General features: G+C 49.5%; 6 protein-coding genes across 6 annotated transcripts; 4 read left to right on the forward strand and 2 right to left on the reverse strand.

Annotated features, from left to right (window-relative positions):
• The first annotated feature begins 4,101 nt into the window (after window positions 1-4,101).
• B0J16DRAFT_395576 (beta-lactamase/transpeptidase-like protein) lies at window positions 4,102-6,398 on the forward strand. The gene is made up of 2 exons (XM_046132202.1): window positions 4,102-5,901; window positions 5,959-6,398. Exons 1-2 carry the CDS (start codon window positions 4,164-4,166, stop codon window positions 6,306-6,308), a joined length of 2,088 nt encoding a protein of 695 aa, XP_045987556.1. The 5' UTR covers window positions 4,102-4,163; the 3' UTR covers window positions 6,309-6,398.
• A 1-nt stretch (window position 6,399) lies between these two features.
• On the reverse strand, window positions 6,400-7,775 carry B0J16DRAFT_83552 (voltage-dependent anion channel). Its single transcript, XM_046134543.1, has one exon. The coding sequence runs from the start codon at window positions 7,668-7,670 to the stop codon at window positions 6,444-6,446; it is 1,227 nt and encodes a 408-aa protein (XP_045987557.1). The 5' UTR covers window positions 7,671-7,775; the 3' UTR covers window positions 6,400-6,443.
• Window positions 7,776-7,898: 123 nt separating this feature from the next.
• B0J16DRAFT_83553 (heterokaryon incompatibility protein-domain-containing protein) lies at window positions 7,899-10,798 on the reverse strand. Its single transcript, XM_046134544.1, has 2 exons — window positions 9,962-10,798; window positions 7,899-9,911 (listed from the first exon to the last, which is right to left on the reverse strand). Exons 1-2 carry the CDS (start codon window positions 10,422-10,424, stop codon window positions 8,152-8,154), a joined length of 2,223 nt encoding a protein of 740 aa, XP_045987558.1. The 5' UTR covers window positions 10,425-10,798; the 3' UTR covers window positions 7,899-8,151.
• Window positions 10,799-10,885: 87 nt separating this feature from the next.
• B0J16DRAFT_335732 (DNA glycosylase) lies at window positions 10,886-13,115 on the forward strand. The gene has a single exon (XM_046127109.1). The coding sequence runs from the start codon at window positions 11,010-11,012 to the stop codon at window positions 12,879-12,881; it is 1,872 nt and encodes a 623-aa protein (XP_045987559.1). The 5' UTR covers window positions 10,886-11,009; the 3' UTR covers window positions 12,882-13,115.
• A 188-nt stretch (window positions 13,116-13,303) lies between these two features.
• Window positions 13,304-15,729, forward strand: B0J16DRAFT_335733 (DNA repair protein endonuclease SAE2/CtIP C-terminus-domain-containing protein). Its single transcript, XM_046127110.1, has 2 exons — window positions 13,304-13,466; window positions 13,519-15,729. The coding sequence occupies exons 1-2, from the start codon at window positions 13,379-13,381 to the stop codon at window positions 15,489-15,491; spliced, it is 2,061 nt and encodes a 686-aa protein (XP_045987560.1). The 5' UTR covers window positions 13,304-13,378; the 3' UTR covers window positions 15,492-15,729.
• Window positions 15,730-16,377: 648 nt separating this feature from the next.
• B0J16DRAFT_83596 (uncharacterized protein) lies at window positions 16,378-19,769 on the forward strand. Its single transcript, XM_046134545.1, has 4 exons — window positions 16,378-17,395; window positions 17,444-18,381; window positions 18,432-18,594; window positions 18,642-19,769. Exons 1-4 carry the CDS (start codon window positions 16,688-16,690, stop codon window positions 19,653-19,655), a joined length of 2,823 nt encoding a protein of 940 aa, XP_045987561.1. The 5' UTR covers window positions 16,378-16,687; the 3' UTR covers window positions 19,656-19,769.
• Window positions 19,770-20,073: the final 304 nt, after the last annotated feature.

Here is a 20,073-nt window from a genome sequence, read left to right on the forward strand (position 1 = left end):
TGTTTTATGAGCTGCCATTCTGCCGTGATGATCATTAAAGTCGTGCGATGAAATGAACTTTTGTGAAAAATGCCGTAAGAGAAGTAGGAAAAAATCGTCCGTGGGTATCAACAGGTCGCCACGTCCCTCTCGTCTCAGCCGTTAAAACCGAGAAACCGAGTCGCCATTTTAGTTGCCGGGGCACTGAGACTGGACGTGTCCAGGCTGCTGGCACTTGTAGCAGATCTTCTCGCCACCAGCGGACTCCTTGGGGCAGTCACGAGAGTAGTGGCCAGACTCGCCGCAGTTGTAGCACTTCATGCCGTTGACACACTCGCCTGCGTATTTGGTCAGTTAAAATCAAACTGATCATGATAAAGTTATCACTTACGAGACATGTGGCCGAAGCCACCGCAAGAGTAGCAGGTCTTGCCGGCACCGCCACCGAAACCGCCAGCACCGCCGAAGTTGTTACCGTAGGAGGACTTGTTGCAGTTACGGGCAATGTGGCCGATCTCACCACACTAAAAACATGTTAGTGGAAGCCCTATACAGACGAAAAGTAGGACTTGCCTTGTAGCACTCGGTGGCCTGGCCGCTACCGCCGCTCATGGGGCAGTCGCGGGAGATGTGGCCGGGCTGGCCGCACTTGTAGCAGGACTTGTTGTCCTTCATGGGCTCAGTGCAGTCACGGCCTGAAGCGAGTTAGCACTTGTTACGCAACGTCAGAATGGGAAACATACTCATGTGGCCCTCGCCTAAGGAAAGGACATGTCAGTCTGCAGAATTCTAGTGATCATCAAATATGAGTGAGCTTACCACCACAGTTGTAGCTGGAAAATCAGTTAGCATAGGTCGTCAGAGAACTCGAAGCATAGAACTTACCACTTAGCAGGACCCTTGGTGGGGCAGTCGCGAGCCTGGTGACCGGTAGAACCGCCTAAGAAATGTGTTAGCAGAAGTTCATACTTGAGGTCAGGATGATATAGAAGAGAATGTGATGTGGGCTTGTCGGTCAAACTTGAGGATTGAGCCTCATGTCTAATCAACGCTGCACTGGGCGTATAGAGACGAGTTGGGTCATACAAAATGCGCCAAGAGGCAAGCCGCGGCACCAAGACCAGTCTAAACCTGCCGCGCACTATTTTGGAGCACTTCTAGAGCGAGCCCAGTGCAACGATTTGCGAAGCCGGTTTGTGTAACAAAGGAGCTGAGGCGAAAGAAATTGAGACTTACAAGAGTAGCAAGCGCCACGGGGCTGCTGCTGTTGTTGCTGCTGGAAGGAATCCATTTTGAGAGGTTGAGAAGTGTGGAAGTTCTGAGTTCTCAAGTTAGTTAAGAAGAAAAGATTGAATTGAAGTTGTGAAAGTGCAGAAAGAAGCTAGCGCAGTTACTCGCCCCAGAAACCGATAAAGGCAAGAGATTGACGAGGGGCTGATGAGTGATGACGGAGAAGAGGGGGAGAGAAGCTGGAGAACTGAAGGCTTTGCTATGCCGATGATAGAGCACCAGTTTTCAAGCTCAAGGCAGCAGATATGCGACGAAGAACTATTGTATGTGATTCACTGGCTATTGGGCTTTGCAATTGGGGTTTGGTATCGTGAATAACTCCACTTTGAGAACCACAACCACCGTTTGCTAACAATGACAGGAGCTTTTGAACCCACTCTAGAAATCTTGGGCCCTGAAAGCTGAAAGTGGTAGGCGGGGGCGGGGTGCAGAGATTTCCAATGGCGGGCAGGTATGGGAATTTTCTCCCAGGATTTTTTTTCAAGCGGGCAGAAGTTGAAAAGGCGAGCCCGTGCAAGAGAGCAGTAGGCGAATATTGCAGGTGAGGGGCAAGTGTTGGAAAAACGACATAGTGAAGTTGAGGACTTACTGTAAGGGTAGATTTGTTTGCGGTTGCGGGGGAGAATTCTTCAAATCAGTGAGGATTTGAGGAAAGGTCGTGGGTTGTGATGTTGTGAAGGAGAGAGATCAAGGCCCAGTTCAGTTTGAGTTGAGTTTTGAGACGCTTTGACGAGTTGGGTTTGGAGCTCCAGCTTCCCGTCAGGTTCTGGTTCAGGTTCAGGTTTTTGCAGGTGCGGGTCAAGCTGCAGACTGCCCGCCTCTAGTGGTGATGTGCCTAAGCCTAGGCCCAGTGCATTTCTCAATCCACAGTGGAGGCTAACCTTTCGCTTACAGGGCACAAATCGTTGGCCCTCCCGCTGCAGTTGGTCTCATCCGTCCCTTGCAGCGCTCACCTCCACTAAGAGAGCGAGCCTACAAAGTCAGATCTGGCACTGTGTGATCAATCACACGACCATTTCTCTCAGCAGTTTCTAGTCTCAACGTCAATCGATATGTCTCTACCCGAACAAAATGATTCATATAAATTAGATTGACATTGTGTAAGAAATGGATTGGCTCGGTTGTCGAGAGTTTCGACGTCCTCGAGTTAGTCGATGTAGTACAGCTTCAGTCTGACAAGGCGTTTATGGTCAGATACCATCTGTGTTGGCGGTTACACAGCTGTTACTCCTGATTCTTCGGTCACTCAAGGCTGAAGGCTGAAGCCCTGCTCGGGTGGTACAAAGATGATGCAACGTGCTGTAATCGGAGCTGAGATACGACTGATTAGGCCACGACCCTTTGTGTTACCTGAAGGTCTCTTGGTGTACATCCAACCTCTTCTATGAAGTTATACAAGCCCACGGCACTGTGTTGACTAGCTACCTTGGAACAAGATATCAGCTGCCTGAAGCATACAGGGTGCTCTCGCAAAGACAGCCTCATCCTCTTGAGCAAGTTGATCTGAGAATATGCACCAGTCTCATCTTCAATACTATCTGCCTCCCATCAAAGATGAAAACCTCAAATCGTCAACTGACCCTGGATGACTGTAACGTGATAAAATGCAGTTGCCCTAACCATGCACTGCAGAAACAGGCGAGATCGTCAAAGAGACGGCGCGACCGCACAGATGGGGCAGAGCGGGCCAGCTAGCCTTATATGACTTAGCTCAAGCTAGGTACAGCTTGCTGATCAAGATCGGCAAAACACAGGGTAACTTAACAACACCACATCAGTCAAGCTCATGAGAAGTTGAACTCGACAGTACCAATTACTATTCCAAGGCATTTATGATATGATCCGGCTTGAATTTGACTGATACGTAGAGAGAAGTATATCTGCTTCCACAGTGATATGTATTAATTTTGTACTTAAGGTTCGCCTGAATATTACTCACGAGTATAACCTCTTCGTCCAGATGTTTCCATTTGCGCTTGAAAATACCATGCTACGAGTTACCTGGGATACATTTGTTCTCTGGACATTCTCCGACTTCGTCACTCGTCCCACAGATAATATGCGGTACAACCAAAGGATCGGAGAATTGTACTCAGTTGGAAGTCACGCTTAGGAATGCAGTGTTGTGCAACACCTTGGCTTAGTTTTCTTGACGACAGCATCACCGGCCAGTCGTTAATGCTTACTAACATGGATGAGTAGCCGGCACTACCTTGATTATTATCGAAGATGGAAGAAGTTACCTTCCATGAAGAATTGGCGAAGTCGAGTGCCAGTGTCAAAGGGAAATCAAAGAGAGAAGCTCGAAAGATGCGATGTACAAATTTGACCTGTTATCCAAGTGGAGGACATCCAGACTTTGACAATCCAAGCGCGTTTTGAAAGCGGATTTCGGTGATATTGTATTTCATGGCGTACCAGAGAGTACATTGGCCAATGTTCGTTGTTAGAACTATCTAGATATTACCACGTGCTGACTGGCAATGCTTGAGAGTGGTCAGATATGATGAAATATCCGCCCACAGAACCAGCTTTTGATTGATCCATTTGAGAATGCACAAGGAATTATACTGTCACTGCTTCAAGCTCGCATCATTTCCACAGTAACTTTGCGGGCATATTGATCTTTAGGTTCTACCGTGGGGGCGGGGGAAAGTCTGCTCACTCCGGACCCTCGCCATTTAACAAAGCATATCACAGGTTGAGGCAATAAGAAAGACCCCTATCGGATATAAACTTTGGGACAATGTGTAATGCCCGCGCTCTGGTGACCATGAATAGACACATAAATACAAAGACTGCTCTAGTCAAGTTCCAGTCCAAACCCATACACGCACATTCAAGCTCACGCACTTGCAGACACAAACACGAACACACACGAATCATTCAACAAGATGAGGCTCAAAGTGCTTGGAAGCCTTTTGGCATTCCTGCCATCACTCCTTCATGCCCAAAATGACGAACAAATCTACGAGAGACCCACAGACGAGCGCCCAACTGTAGGGTGGTACTTCGGAATCAATGAGAATGAACACGAACGGCGTGTAAAAGATCTAAAAGCGAACAACTTTAGACCAATGTCGCTAAGCGCTTACGGAAACCCAGGCGAGACCCGATACGCTATGACTTGGATCAATGATGGGATAGTCGGTCATGGCTGGCAGATGGCATGGGGTTTGAATCTAAAGAGATTCAACAAGTGGGTGAAGGAATGGGAGTTGCAAGGATTACGAATGACAGCAGTCAGTGCAAATGGTCCTGCAGACAGTGCTGAGTTCCACGGTATCATGGTCGAGGACCCCAATGTGATCAAATGGGGACACGATTGCGACATCAAGGATATTGACGCGTATATGGCCAACAAGGACAGCAACGGTCTGTCAAGAGTTGTCAGCTTCCGCATGTATGGAGAAGCCGATGACAGGAGATACTGCGTCGTCCTCCACGAGAACGAAGGCCACGAGCGTTGGGCACTGGAACATACCGAAGAAGGCCTGATGCCAGGTCAGAGCTGGTCATCCACATTCAACTACCCACACGCATCACGACAGTTCCTTCGACCTTCAAAGCTCTTCATGTCCGACGACGGCGTCATCACACCTCTGGTAACTGATATGAGTACAGGAGGTTGGTCAGCCGCAATTCGCCTTAATAACACCGAGTTGTACAACATGATCAAAGCGCAAAGCGCCCAGTGGTTTTTGCCGATGGATATTCAGGGCAGGGCAGGTCTGGGCAAGACACAGTATAATGCCATTTTCGTTGAACGCATGAGATACTTGCCTCGCAAATGGAAGGCAAAAGGAGAGGTTGCTTCGTTCAGGAACAACAAACAAGCTAAAGAGGGGCTGGACCACATTATGAAGAATTTCATGAAGGAGAATGGCATTCGACAAGCCCAAGTGGCTATCGGGGCAAGGGGCCATGTCATGGCTGAGCGAAGTTATACATGGGCCGAAACGACTTATGGCACAGTATCGCGCGACGATAAATTCTTGCTCGGAGGCGTGAGCAAGATGTTCTTATATTCAGCGGTCAAATGGTGCGTTAAGAACCTGCTCTTCGACTACGATACACCCGTCTATGAGTTGCTGGGTTACCACAAACCCTTCGACAGGCGAGCAGAGGATATTACTATCCAGCATCTTCTCGACCACACAGCAGGCTACGACCGAAAAGCGTCTGGAGAAGCCGCCTTCCAATTCCGTGAAGCTGCAATGCAGTCACCATCAAAAGGCAAAAAGCCTGCCACTCTTGACGATCTGATCAAGTACAAGCTTAAGAAGAAGCTTGATTACAACCCAGGCGAGCGCATGGTCCACTCCCACTACGGCTCCATGCTCCTTGGCCATGTAGTAGCAAACCTCACAGAGATGCCCTACGTCGAGTTTCTGAAGAAGCATATCCTCGATGGCCTCGACGTGGATGTATTCGTGACCGATGCCAATGCGCACCTTAAGGATAAGATTCACCCAGATGGTCTGCAGGTTGGCGTTGATGCTCGTTTTCCTGCAGATAAACAACACGTTCCTGGAGCATATGGAGGAGACGGCGCCATCAAAGAAGAATGCGCCGCTGCATTTTCCCTCCGTGCAAGCGCCAGCGCTCTCGTCAAGTTCGCTGGTAAACATTGTACGTACCCCTCGCCCCTTTACTACCGTGATTCAAAGCTAACCATTATCTTCACAGCCGTCGCAAGAATGGGTCATCGAAGATCTGGATACCGCAGAGGCGGAGTAGAAGGCGGTTATGCCTTCGTCGAGAGTTACGGTGAAGACTTTGACTGGGCTGTAGTCTTTAACACAAGGGAGTTTGCCTCCAAGGATGCAGTTCTAGGCCTGGTCGACAAGATGCACAAGTTCATGGATTATACTCTTTCGGAGAAGAGATATGGCCCACACATGCTTGAGTGTAATCCCGGCGACAAAATCCTCAAAAAGGACTATCCTGGGCTTGCTGGGATTACCCCTGAAGATTTGGGGCATCTTCCTGATTGTACGAAGGAGCAAATGGATAAGATGTTTCGCGATGGGAAGTAGACTTGTCCTGTATTGTTATTGGATAGAGACGAGGGGTATAGAGATTGTTTGAACAGAACAAGAACACGCATCTCGTTTGGATAGAGATATAGAGATTGTTTTCACCAGAGTTATTACTATATCCCAAAGTGAAGCTCAAGACTCATCTCCATCTCGTCCTGGCCAGAGTAGCTTCTTGCGAACAACTGCAGATACCATCGCATATAGCACCACAAACCACATGATCACCAAAAGCACTGTCAAAACACTTGCTACCCATTGTATCCCCTCGCTCTCAAGCTCCTGTCCGATGTTTCCCGTAGCAAGAGTGAAGCCAATATTAGGGAAGACAAAAGCCCACCAAGTCATACTGAACTGCAACTTGCGTCTATAAACGGATGATAGCACCGCAAGGACACCAAACCCGAAGAACCAGAATCCAACACACCATATCCATATGCTGAGCCAGAGCGCCACTATTCGAAGGACATCTTGTGCCAGTGGGTGTGTTGCGAAATAGCCGTAGCCTTCTGGAATTGCTTTCGACATGCCGATGATGGCCACGGAGGTGTATCCAGCTGGGCCTACGGCGATGAACATACCAGGTCGCATTGCTGGTGCTGGAAGGCCATCCTGCATCAACCTGCCAAGATACAGCGGGTATAGCAGGAACGCAACAGTCCATCCGAGGCCTTGAAAAGTCACACCAGCTACCAGCATCGACATCCTATGCTCCGGACTTTGTGAAGACATAAGAGAAGAAGCGAGCGTTCCTGTAAGCATGGCCGGAAATACCGGCAGAATCCAAGCTGGTGTCATGGAATGGATGGGTAGATGAGCTCCGGTAAAGAGGACGAAGTATTGGACGATAGCTGACAGAATCGTGACACCAGCGTAGATCCAAAAACACACCCTCAGCGCAGTAGCCAGCCAGTGTCCTGTCTCGGGGACACCATATGCGGCAGCATTCGAGATAATAGTCGCAACGCTCAGTAGCGAGCAAGGGAAGAAGAGACTCTCGGTCGGATGCATCAAACTCTTCTTCAGCGCTTCCGGCGTTGTAGCAAACCGCAAAACAAGGCCCGAAACAATAGCGAAGAATATTACTATAGTAAGGATATAGTAGATCTTGCCGATAACCTCAAGTCCTGTAAACTTGTGCGGTGTAGAATGTAGCAAAAGCGCGATACCGCCTGTGCTCATAACAAAAGTAAACCAAGCCCATGTCAAATGTTTAACACGCTCTGTAATAGGGACTTTTTGTGAGGATCTGAAGCGCTTCTGGCCCGCGACGCGAGTATGGCCTTCTTTCCAGTTGTCGGTTTCCATATCCTGGACGTGTTGTTTAAGGTCAAGACGACCGTCTCCCGCAGAGAAGGACATTTCGAGACGATGTACGTGTTAAAGAATCATGGAAAATATTTGACCGTGTTGAAATTATAGAAAACCGGTTAAGGTCGTGCTTGTGTAAGTGGTTTTACATGATCGATCCACTGTTGGTTGAGATCGGTTCATTGATTAGGTAGCGTGGGTTGGGTTATGGGTCATCATCACGAGCCAACCGAAACCCATGTCTTGGTTATACGGATGCAGCTTGTAAAACTCAACTGTTAATAAGCCACTTACAAAGGCTTTAGTAAGAATTCTCCGTATTACATTGTAACCGACTCAAAGATAAAGAATGTACAGTATCACAAGTTGGAAAAAACCTTCAACTGCCGCGACTTTGATCGTTCATCTAGATGGTCCCACCAAGAGTCCATAGCTTGCCTCATAAAAACAAAGTCATGACGTGCGATACCCACCACTTGTTGAGTTCCACTATACGCATTGACAATGAGAACTCAGATGGTTTTGAAACTACCTAGACGATCCGGTAGTTGTAATAACCAGGTCGATCTCCGAGACTGAGATACTCGTCCTCGTCTGTAAGAGCTTCAAAAACACCAAAATCCCTACTCTCTTTCCAACAATCCAGGATATCCTGAGACGTCTCAACATACCCGATCCTGCGATACTCTCCCTTATCTGAGCTTCTAACGAGAGCCAGTGAATGTGCAATAGGATCTCCGCTAAGGTCAATATGACAATAGATAACGGCCAGGTAGATGTCTATCTCCTCGTCGACCTCTCTGGGAGCAGTGTCTAGCTGAGCCATCGTGACTTTCATGTTATTTTGTACGCGTGCTTTAGCAACACCCGCTTGATCTGGGATTGACACGTAATTACGTACGTAGCGTAGCCGACCGCCTGGTACAAACTCAGCAGCTTGTTCTACCGTGAGGCGGCCAGAAAGGTCTATCATCACCATACCAAGGCGTGTTTTGATCAGCGGCCCATGGAGCACCAGATGGCCTCCAAGTACAGGCCCAAATTCAGATCCTACTGTCTCAATTGATGCTTCTAGAACAGTGGCAACGGCAGACCATGGTTCCTCACATGGTACTAGGTCATCATTCACAGGTTTACTGCCAATTGAAAACTTCCCCGTCCAGTTCTGCGCTGGCTCAACCGAAGCCCAGGACCACGAAGGGCTACGGTAAAGTTGTGGTGGTGAAACCTTTCTCCCATTAGCAATGGTCCATAACAAATCCTGAAGCAGGACTTGGCGCCATATTCCTGCCAAATAGGAGCCAGGGGGGATCTGTGCAAATCTTTGATACAAAGTCGCAATGCCAGCAAAGGCTACGAGACGATCAGATTCGAAAGTCAGATCTCTTGACATGTATTCTTGCAGCAGGTTATGCCATACAGGCGGAGCCTCCGTAGACTCATTCGCAATGGCATATAGAGACCCGGGCGCCATTGTGTGAATGTGGTTTCGGTCGACATCAAAATTGTATCCTTCGCAGGTCTCATTTGCTGCGTAGCCTTGAGACTTCATATTCGAGGCTGATGTCCACCAAAGCTGATCTCGGGCCACATGAATTGTTGCAGGCGATAAGATCCACTCCTGGAATGTCCATCCCCGACGGAAAAGGGGTTTTGCGAGGATTTCGTCACAAAAAGCCGATCTGATTATGATTCGCACAGGACCATATGGTATTTCGTTCTCGAAGCCTGTCCACGACGGGGTGATCTCACAGGGATACCCAAGCATGGAAGTTTGCTCTTTGAGCCCTGCCGCCGAGTCCTGAGCAGCCGTAGCAGAGATAGTGACATATGCCTGAGAATATACAGATGCCATGCGTGCAGCCTCGGCTTGCCAGTCGTCTTTGGAATCCTGGATAATGCAGAGTGAGTCTATCCATATGTACTCGATGCCAATGTCATTTGTTAGTCTGATAGCATCCTGAAACGTGGCTGGGATAGAGACGAATGGGATGTTGCTACAAAATGCATCTTCCAAAGCCTTCAACAACATAAGAGGCTGGACAGTGCCCCAGCGATGCGTGAGAGCGACATAACGAGTAGACGGACTCAAGTCGATAGTGTTCACAAGCTTAACAGTAGGTGTGCTTCCGGGAACCGATGATGGCTGGCAGTGAAGGAGTCTTGTAGGTAGGTGCGAGCCAAAAGCTGAAGCCCTGACCAACGATTCAAGCCAGTGGCGTATCCGCGAAAATGACTGCTGTCGGTCAAACACGGGGTTCCATATAGCCCTGTTCTCTTGATTCGCAACGTCTGAGGTTGTTAGGTTAATATCAACACACAAGACAGTGGGACAGACTTACTGATTGCTTTGAATCCATTAAATGTGTGCAAAGCTCTGACTTTCCAATTGTGCCCTGACCAGACAACATAGAGTAATCCAAAAGTGAACATGCCAGTATAGGTGGACTCCTTCGGTTGAATGACCGGAATGCCAACAATATCCTTCTTCTCTATCCCAGCAAGGCTCAGAGAGTAAGTCAGAAATTCCTCGATCGACAACCTTTCCCAAATCATGGCGCAAAAGACGCAACTGTCGGCCGAGTCTGCCAAATCTTGAATGTTATGGTGAAGATACAGCACCGGAATTTCTTGACATGGAACGCTGTCTAGCCTGACTTTCCATTCCTGTTTACCTTCAAAGAAGTCCCAGGGCCGATGCTCTATATTCTTGGTATCGATGAGGTCGTGCTGCAGGACATCAGGAGAGATATAATCCCCCTCAAAGATGCCAGCACATTTTGCGCAGAATTTCGATAGCGACATGACAGTAGGTCAACCCAGATTCAGTCTATGGACTGAAAGAGCTCATTCGGATGAGGCAGAAGTCACTGGAAACAAACAACCAACATCGTTTGATCGACCAATAGGTGCCTCCTTAAACCCTGGACGGGGGGCTGCATCTGCGGCAGGTTGAGAGCCTGGGGGTGACATTTCAAGGGTGTACAAATGCAGCCATCACCAAGTCGTGAAGTCATGGTTGATCTGTGATAAGTTCGAGGTGCAAGACATCAAAATGTAGAATGTAGGTATGGAGGTGTGTGATTTTCGCCTCGATGTTGATGGTTTCAAATTAAAACGTCATTGTCTTTGATGATGGATGGCTGTCGTCTAAACCGCAGCCAATTTCCTAGGCGTTGAGAGCACTAAATTTAGTGGATAATAGCCCCAGCGTTCCTGGCTGAAGTGCCGGCACTTTCCTCAACACCAAACTTTCTTATTGTGATCTTCCCCTATTTTCTTCCTACAAGACTACTTAATCACTTCGTTTGGATAATTTATTCTTCTTCAATAATATGTGCTGAGATCAAGGGCAAATCTCGCAGTTTTCTCCCACCACCATCGGACATCATGGACAAGTTTCTCATTAAAACATCAACACGAGCAACGCGTTCAAGCGCAGCAAATGCTTCACGAAAGATTTCTTCTCAACTGGAACCTGATGATGAGCCAGTTCTTGCAGTAAGGAAGCGCACAGCCAAACGTCCTTCTCCTCCTCAGGATGAAGATTTCGACGCGTCTGAGCCGGAAGAAGACGCGACTCCTGAAAACGATACTAAGCAACCAGCACCAAAAAAGAGGAAAACGCAACCTTCAAGGAGCAAGGCTGAAACTTCCAAAATTCATGAGACTCTGTTCTCTTTCAAAGGAGAAACGAATGAAACACCATGCGCCCCTCCATCTAGGCGACATCATCTCACATATCATCGACCATTATTGCTGAAGGAACCCTCTTCCCGCAAGGCGCTCCTCAATTGGTTCGACGGTATTAGCACCAAGCGTTCAATGCCATGGCGTAAAGCTTGGATAAACCCAAAGGATCACGAGGGTGATGAACTTCGGGAACTGTTAGAACGACGGGCATATGAAGTTTGGATCAGCGAGATCATGCTGCAGCAAACGCGAGTAGCAACAGTCATCGACTATTGGAACAGATGGATGGCCAAATGGCCTACAATCCATGATCTTGCGGCTGCAAGTTCTGACGATGTTCTTAGTGCTTGGCGCGGATTGGGCTATTACAGCAGAGCGACCAGGATCCACGAGGCAGCAAAGCTTGTGGTGAACGACTCGACCATGAATGGCTTACTGCCTTCAAACACTCAGGATCTTGAGGCCAAGGTTCCTGGTGTCGGAAGGTACACTGCAGGTGCCATTTCATCCATCGTCTTTGGAAGAGCAGCGCCTATGGTCGATGGAAACGTTTTGCGAGTATTGAGTCGACAGCTTGGACTTTTCGGCAATGTCAAGACAAACAAAGCCGTGATAGATACGTTGTGGGCTGCTGCTGACGCCCTTGTGAGAGCTATTGCACGAGATGGAACCGATAAACAGGAGGACGAAGAAGTTGAGACGAGCGATCGGCCAGGTAGATGGGGACAGGCACTCATGGAACTTGGAAGCACTATCTGTGTGCCCAAGCCAAACTGCTCCGAGTGCCCTATCACATCGACATGCCGGGTCTATGCTGAAGGCAAAACACTGGTCTCAAGTAAAGACACAAAAATTGGAGATATCGAAGATATGTGCGACCTCTGCGAAAGCTTCGAAGAAGAAGGCTTGGAAGAACCAGAAGTCAAAACTGAAGATACGAAGACTTCGAAGAAGACGACCGCTAAAGGAGGCCAAGGGAAGCAGATGACACTCTCAGCGTTTGCCTTCAAGGGGCCGACTGAAGACAAACCAACTCCGGCCAAAGCCAAAGCAACCCCCAGTCCCCGTGAGCTGGAAACTATTGTTGACCATGCTCGCAAATTCCCACTCAAAGTTATCAAAAAGGCCGTTAGGGAAGAAGAAACTTTGGTGTGTGTGATTCGCCGAAGCGACGGGCAATACTTGATTCAGAAGCGCCCTGAGAAGGGACTCTTGGCTGGTCTTTGGGAGTTTCCCAGCTACATCCTCCAAGACACCAAGGAGGGCAACACGCCCGCAAAGAGACGTACAAAAGCACTGGCATATGTCTCCAAGCTCGCTGGCGAGCACGGAAGCCAAGCAGTGAAGCCCAAGCATGTAACTGAACTGGGTAGTGTGCCATGGCTTTTTTCTCACTTGAAGCTCACCATGCACGTTCAACTCTTTACCCTTGAAGATGGTGATTTGGATGATACCAAGTCACTTACTAAAGATCGCTTGAGATGGGCGACTAGTGAAGCTGTTGACGAAGAGTCAATGGGAACAGGTATGCGTAAGTGCTGGGCGCTTGCGAAGGATCAGGAGGAATAAGATACAATATCAGTTGTAATATCATAGCGCGTGTATTATTTAGATTTACTATAGTAGCTGGAGTGTACAAATATGTATATTAGTACGATATTTGGAGTACTGGTTAGCTAGCTGTTAATACAAAGGTCAGCTACTGGAGCTTGCCAGTGCGGCTGTTCAGACTCACCAGCACCACTCGCTCCGTTTACTAATATCTCAATGGATGTCAAATAAATATAAGTTATTGGTATGCATGGTACTAAATCTAATCTTCTGATAGTTCCGATTGAGCTCAAACTCAATATTTCGTGCTATCATGATGACTGTTTTATCCCATCATGACTTCTCATGGCGATCACGTGGCGCCGCGCTGAGGAACTCACGTCCTTAAAGTAGAAATCGCCGCGCTGGACAAAATGTGGAGACGCGTCGATCTGCATCACCACACCTCAACTTGTTACACCTTGTCCAAGTCAAAAAGGCCTATTAGATATGTCAAACAGTTTGTATAGAAAAAGATGACAAGTTGGTTTACTTCAGGCCGTCCGGCTCTTTTTGATACCATTACCAGCGCTTGCGATCTAATTGACCAGCAGATCGCTTCAGGTACGTCACACTGACAGAACGTGAATGGAATATTATGACTAACACGCTTCAGATCTTGAATTGACAAAACGCGAGCTTGATGAGGCTCTACAGCAGCGGGATGACCACGCGTCTCGCGCTGCTGAATTAGCAGAGGAGAATGCCAGATTAAGAGAACAGTTGCAGCAGCAGGCTTCTGTTAACTCGGCCGGGAGCGCTGAGCAGACTCGGAAATCGCCTGCCAGCAACCCTTCGGAAAACGCAAAGGAGCCAGATTGGAAACTCGAATGCGCCAAAGTGAGCCACAAGTTTAAGGCACTGTCAACAAACTTCAAGCAGGCAAAGGATGCCTTGCGAAAGAGGAAAGAGGAAAGAGACCGATGGGCCAATCACGCTACGCTCCTAGAGAAGAAGATTAAGACAGCCGAAGAGGAGCACGGTATCAACATCACAGACCGTCGAAGCACCCGAGCAACTACACTTCCTGTTGGAAAGACCGTAGAGGAAGTCGCTCCTAGTCCCAATACCAGCTTCACATCCGAAGCTGGTCTGGATCAAGCCGACCTGGAACTCCCACCTTTGGCCGCCGCCTCTCTTCATGACCACAATCAGCCGCTTCCAGACACCACAGCTGCTAACCCTAGCTCAGACTCTACAGAGAGTGAAGTAGAGTCGAGGCATGAGGATAACGAACTGCCAGAGCTGCCAATCCAGGGTTATGTTAAAATTAAGGAGGAGCCGTCGTCCGATCCAATCTTTGTATCCGAAAGGGAGGTGAGGAAAAGAAAACGAGACAATGAGGAGCCGAGTGGAATGCCTTTACAAAAAATTAAAGTAGAGGCGGACGAGCGCTCGTCAAGTCCTATGGACCCATTGGGGCCTCCGACCCTTCTCCCACATGAGAGTCTGGATTTGGGAGATGTAGCCCAAAGACTACTAACGCCCAGAAAGCGCCGAGAACTAGAAGAGTCGCAATGGCAAGATAGAGTCAAAAGCGAAGCATTTGCGACGGCAACGACAACCCCCCGAACTCTCTTCGTTAGACCGGATCCCCCACAAACTGCTCGTCCAATCGAGCGTACATCAGCACTCACACCTCTGAGCGTGAATCGAAGGATAATCCAGCCCAGTAAAGACAAGCCTATAACACCCCTCAAAAAGGGGCTGGACCGTGGCATCTCAACTTTGGCTGAGGATGGCGAAGCCTACAGGCAGGACAAAGGCCTAGATGCAGCCCCTAAGGGGAGGTTAGATGCATTGCTGAACAGCCCAGCTGCGCAGGATGGTACACCCAGTGGTCGACCAACTCCCAGGACAGCATCGAGGCCAAGCACCACAGCAGAAGACCTTGCAATTCCAGGGCGCCGGGTACTTCCTTTTGAAGGAGCGGGTCGAGTTAGAGACAAGCCTCCCGTTCAGCAGATGCTTACGCCCAGTCGAACGCCTACTATAGCTTCTACGTCCAAGACGCAAAACGCACGATCTCCGCTGGCCTTTAAGAAAGGTGCACAGTCAGGACTGCGCCACAAACCGGTCTCACAACTTCATCCGGATGACTTCAAGGTCAACCCCGAGGCCAATGAGGGACATGACTTTGCCTTTTCGGATGTCATTCGTGGTCGAGACGAGAGGTCTCGCATGCAAGGATGTACCGATATGCACTGCTGTGGAAAGCATTGGCGAGCCCTCGCCCTATCTCAACGTCCCGACCCTCCCCTCACAGCTATCCAACGACAAGAGGAGCAGAAGTTGTTAGAGGAGCACATGGGAGATTTTGCATACCGATTAGGCACCATGGATAAGAAGGAACGCGACGAGTTGTGGATTGAAGCCAAGATGCAGGAGCTTGCCAATAAGTACGGCAAGCACCGATACCACTACTCAAGAATGCGAAGTCCTCCAGGATTTTGGAATGCAGATTTTCCAAACACTCAAGAGCTGGAGGAGGAGAGATCAGAAGCTGCTCAGAGAGAGAAGCAAACAGTTCGAGATAGACATCGGGAGGCCATGCGGCCTGGTGGTAGATGGTTGTTCCGTGATGAGTAACTTTGGAGTTTATAATGTTTTAGATAGGATTAGCGATTCTGGATAGTGTTTACCTAGGTTTAGTAACTAAGCGTTTGAGTGTGTTCCTCTATCAATTTTGTATCTATAATGAGTCTCATAGTATGAAGTACCACTGGAGTATCTTGTTTCCAGTATTCGTCGATAAACTTGATATAAGTCGACTATATCCCTGTTACTAGGATATGAATTCTCATTGCTCCTAAATCGATCTAGTAATTCGGTTTCTTACATGGATGCGACTTACAATCGATCCAAGGCAGGGATCAAGATGAGCGATGCCGGGGCTTGGCCTGGTATGAGTGGAGCATAGACCTCAGTGTGGAATCAATTTTCTGCCTCAGACAGCAACATTTGCCTCAGTCGAATCTTGGTTCGGCTTTGACAGTTCTTGGTTGGCTCGTGCGGTGCGTGCCTAGTCGTGGGTAGCAGAAGAATTGTCTTTCAACGCTCAGGGTGCCAGAAATAATTAGGTTAATATCCCGATTATGCTCGAGTAAGCTGACCAGGTTATTCTATCTCCCATACTCTCAGCAGTCAATTTTTCTGCTACCCTGACGACCTGCTCTTGCTCTTGCGGCTCGACTTCCGCCTCAGTACCAGTGCGCTCATAGGTCATCCATCCATCAGCTCAGCTCGCTCAGCGATTGACGACGCCCGGCCTCAGGTTAGACAATTTTATTTCTCCAATACCGCACCGCCCTGGGCTTGTGCTCGTGCTCTACGCTACGCTACACCTCAACTTATCGCAACGCAACTTCAAAGCGTCGTCCGTTTTGCCTGACGCAACTCGGTCAAATCCGCTTTCTCCTTCCCTCCTCCTCAGTGCGTCTATTCTTCGGCTTCGACGTTCTCTTTTGGTACGGATTTTATTTGTTGCATTTTCAAGTTTCGTCTTTGTGCTTGTGCTATTAACAACCCCCCGGACATCTTTGTTCTCCCCCCAATCTCGACAAACGCACCTATTCTTACCTACTTTTTGCGGTCAAATCAGGCCGCCTCGCTTCTGGTGTCGCGTCGCAACCTTTCTCGCCCCTCGCTCCCCGAAACCTTCGGCAAACTGAAGCCCGACGACTTCGAATCTTGCACCGTTCGCAAGAGCAGACTACCACGCTGTCTGCAAGGGTGTCGCACCAGCTGGGCGACTCCCGTCCTCACTCAACCCCCAAGCCGGCACGATGAGTAACCGCCATCTGCCGGCTGGGCAGAATATACAGGGAGGAGCTGGAGGTGCTCACGGCGCCGATATGGTCGGCGGTCCCGGAGGCTCTCGTCGGAGACAGCCTCCTCCCTTTGTTCCCCAGTACCAGCAGCAGCAGCAACATCATCATCACCAGCACATGAATCCCATGTATGCCAACTACATGCCCTACGGCCAGCAGCAGTATTATGGATACCCGCCGCAATACCAGGGAGGTCATTACCAGAACGCACAGTACCCCAATGCGCAGTACCAGGGACAATACCAAGGTGGACAGTTCCAGAATGGCCAGTACCAAAATGCACAATACCATAACACCGGAATGCCCTCACCTGGCGGTTATAACATGCCTTACCAGCCGCACTTCGCTCGATCGCCGCCCGCTATGCACCAATATGTCCCCATGTCTGGTGTGAGCGTCCCTCCTAGCTACCCATCTCGCCCAGCTCAGCAACAATCTCCTGCTCTGCCGAATCCCTATCAGCCTCCTACTGTTGTCTCTTCGACCTCGATTCCACCTCAGACTCCCACTTCAACCCACTCGTCACAGATAATTCCTACCCCAACTCCCCCTGTCCCGCAAGAGACTGAGCCAGCACCCCCCGCTCCTCCTGCCCCCGCTGAGCCTCCACGAGAGCCTTCGCCCGCTCCCGTTGCCGCTCCAAAGGCACCATTCATTGCACCTGTAAGTTTTGGAACTTTCGATGTGTTGCATTCAACTAACAATACTCAGCTGCCCTGGTTCTCCCATCCTGATGAAGATTTCCCTGTCAGAACTACAAAGTCTGGACGATGGAAGAGGCGTCTTAATGCTGATAGTGCGGATGTCTCCCTGCCCACTAACAATACTGCTGCCACTACGACAGAGCAGACTACGACAGAGCAGACCAGTGTTCCCGAAGCTAGCTCTACAGAGCCCTCAGTGTCAGCCCTTACACCCGCGACATCAACAGCTCCATCTGAGGCTGCGGCAATTCCTCGTCAATCTTCTGAGACCCCCGCCGCGCCTGTCCAGCAACGATCACGCACCAACACTGCTACCAGCGCTACCTCGACTGCGACGAACCGACCTGCCACCCGATCCTCCGCAGTTCCCGCTCCTGCTCTTCCTTCGCTTCCCAAGGCGAGCCCCAAGGATGCTAAGCCTGCACGTGCTGAAAAGCCGACAAACGGCAACGTAGCTACCGAAAGTGCCCCTGAGGAAAAGGTCGCAGCTGAAGCTTCTGAGAAGCCTGCGGAGACCGAGTCAGTCGCTGCCGAACCTGCTCCCGCTGTCAAGGCTCCTCCTTCAAGCTGGGCGAAGCTATTCTCGAAGCCCGCTTCTGCGGCTGCCGGAAAGACTGAGGGAGCTAATGGTGCCGCTCCCGTTGAACCCGCGGTCAATGGACACAGTGCTGAGGCCGTCGCTGGAGCTACGAACGGCGCTGCCCCCAGCTTCTCAAAGGTCAACGCAAATTCTGTTGCGGAGGCTATTCACTCGTTCCATGTTGGTCTCGCTGATCAAGTTTCGTTCCTCGAACCTCGAGGTCTGATCAACACTGGAAACATGTGTTATATGAACTCTGTTTTGCAAGTTTTGATGTTTTGTTTGCCATTCTATGATTTCCTGAGCCAGATCAGCAAGCGCGCTGTTCACAGCTTCAAGAGCGATACTCCTCTTATCGATGCAATGTGAGTAACATGTTTTCAAAATTTTAATACGAGATGCTAATTCATGACAGGATTATGTTTATGCATGAGTTCAAGACCATCAAGTCAGCTGCTGGTGTTGATCCTTTACGCATCATTTTGAAGAATGAGGAGCTTGAGCGATATGGCGAGCCTTTTACTCCCGAATTCGTCTACGAAGCCATAAGACAACTTCCACGATTTGCCAGCATGAGGGTATGTTGTTTCTCGCTCTAACCAATGACTTTATTAATGGATTATAGCGGGGTCATCAGCAAGATGCCGAGGAATTCCTTGGTTTCCTTTTGCAGTCACTTGATGACGAGTGCACTACAGTTCTCAAAAACTTTACTCCCGACGAAGCGGACCGACGACCCAGCACTGGCTCAGGTGCAGGTGGTGCCGACGACTGGTTGGAAGTTGGCAGAAAGCAGAAGGCTGCTGTCTCCCGACTTTCGGGCTCTAACTCATCTAGCCCTATTTCCAGAATCTTTGGTGGTTTGTTGCGATCTGAGTTCCGTGTCCCTGGCTTGAAGGATTCCATTACTACCGAGCCTTACCAGCCCCTTCAGCTGGACATTGGATCGTCAGATGTGCGCAACGTTGTAGATGCGCTCCGGGGTCTTACTCGCCCTGAGCGCCTTCAAGGAGACTTCAACTCTCCTCGTGGCAAAGATGTTACGGCTACCAAGCAAGTTTTCATCGAGTCACTTCCCCCTGTCCTCATCCTGCACCTCAAGCGCTTCCAGTTTGATGCAGAGGGCAATGGAACTGTTAAAATTTGGAAGAAGATTGGTTACCCTCTGGAGTTGGAGATTCCCCGCGAGGCCCTGTCTCGGCAGAAACGCCAGACGCTGGGCGACGATGGAATGCCCAAGTACAGGCTGATCAGCGTAGTATACCACCACGGAAAGAACGCCAGTGGGGGGCACTACACTGTCGATGTGCGACGGCAGGAGGGACGCGAATGGATTCGTATCGACGATACAGTCATTCGCCGAGTTCGAAGCGAGGATGTTGCTGAGGGTGGCGAAGAGGAGGATGTGAAGGACACTCGCAAGGACGGACCTACATCAGGCAACCGATTCGGCGCCGTTCAAGATGAGGACGCTGGAGATGATGACGGGTGGAGCAAGGTGACAAGCCCTGCCGGAGGAGCGAAGAAATGGAGCAGCGTTGCCAACGGTACGAATGGCGCTACCAAGCCTGCCAAACAGATCAAGGACAACATCAAGGATAACAAGGTTGCCTACCTGCTCTTCTACCAACGAGTGTAAGGAGTTCTCAAGCAACCTACATCAAAACTATGTATCACACTCACGGATGGCCCCCATACCGATCATGGGTTATGGAGAAGGCGACACGATTGAACACGAGCTTAACGGTCATATTTGGATGGGAAAAGCACTATTTTAAGACGGAGTCGCTTGCTGGGAGGTGACGAATTAGGGAAAATCAGGATCCGGTATCTGCGGCGTATGGCGTCGAGGTTTGGATTCCTTCCATGGATCGGACACTGGAAAGAGGAGGCGCTGGGGAAATGATGCCCAGAGAGGCTGATCAGCCAGTGTGGAACTCATGTAAGAAGAAGTTTGAGAGATCTCTATCTGGAGATGCATTGCAAGTTTCTTCTTCGGCTCGAGTTCCTTCGATGACGGCAAAAGAACTGCCTGAAGACGGACTTCTCACGAAGTT

Source organism: Fusarium flagelliforme (assembly GCF_020744385.1).
Source record: "Fusarium flagelliforme strain FIESC 12 MPI-CAGE-AA-0113 chromosome Unknown B0J16scaffold_2, whole genome shotgun sequence".
NCBI classification, from domain to species: Eukaryota; Fungi; Ascomycota; class Sordariomycetes; order Hypocreales; family Nectriaceae; genus Fusarium; species Fusarium flagelliforme.

What these genes read in the sequence shown, in the direction of transcription:
- B0J16DRAFT_83553 (XM_046134544.1), bottom strand. Translation starts at nt 10,424, where the DNA reads ATGTCGCTATCGAAATTCTGCGCAAAATGTGCTGGCATCTTTGAGGGG. An exon ending in TAATGGATTCAAAGCAATCA is followed by an intron (nt 9,912 to 9,961) that starts GTAAGTCTGTCC and finishes TAACAACCTCAG; the next exon opens with ACGTTGCGAATCAAGAGAAC.
- B0J16DRAFT_83552 (XM_046134543.1), bottom strand. Translation starts at nt 7,670, where the DNA reads ATGTCCTTCTCTGCGGGAGACGGTCGTCTTGACCTTAAACAACACGTC.
- B0J16DRAFT_395576 (XM_046132202.1), top strand. Translation starts at nt 4,164, where the DNA reads ATGAGGCTCAAAGTGCTTGGAAGCCTTTTGGCATTCCTGCCATCACTC. An exon ending in CAAGTTCGCTGGTAAACATT is followed by an intron (nt 5,902 to 5,958) that starts GTACGTACCCCT and finishes TTATCTTCACAG; the next exon opens with CCGTCGCAAGAATGGGTCAT.
- B0J16DRAFT_335732 (XM_046127109.1), top strand. Translation starts at nt 11,010, where the DNA reads ATGGACAAGTTTCTCATTAAAACATCAACACGAGCAACGCGTTCAAGC.
- B0J16DRAFT_335733 (XM_046127110.1), top strand. Translation starts at nt 13,379, where the DNA reads ATGACAAGTTGGTTTACTTCAGGCCGTCCGGCTCTTTTTGATACCATT. An exon ending in TGACCAGCAGATCGCTTCAG is followed by an intron (nt 13,467 to 13,518) that starts GTACGTCACACT and finishes AACACGCTTCAG; the next exon opens with ATCTTGAATTGACAAAACGC.
- B0J16DRAFT_83596 (XM_046134545.1), top strand. Translation starts at nt 16,688, where the DNA reads ATGAGTAACCGCCATCTGCCGGCTGGGCAGAATATACAGGGAGGAGCT. An exon ending in ACTCCTCTTATCGATGCAAT is followed by an intron (nt 18,382 to 18,431) that starts GTGAGTAACATG and finishes AATTCATGACAG; the next exon opens with GATTATGTTTATGCATGAGT. An exon ending in CACGATTTGCCAGCATGAGG is followed by an intron (nt 18,595 to 18,641) that starts GTATGTTGTTTC and finishes AATGGATTATAG; the next exon opens with CGGGGTCATCAGCAAGATGC.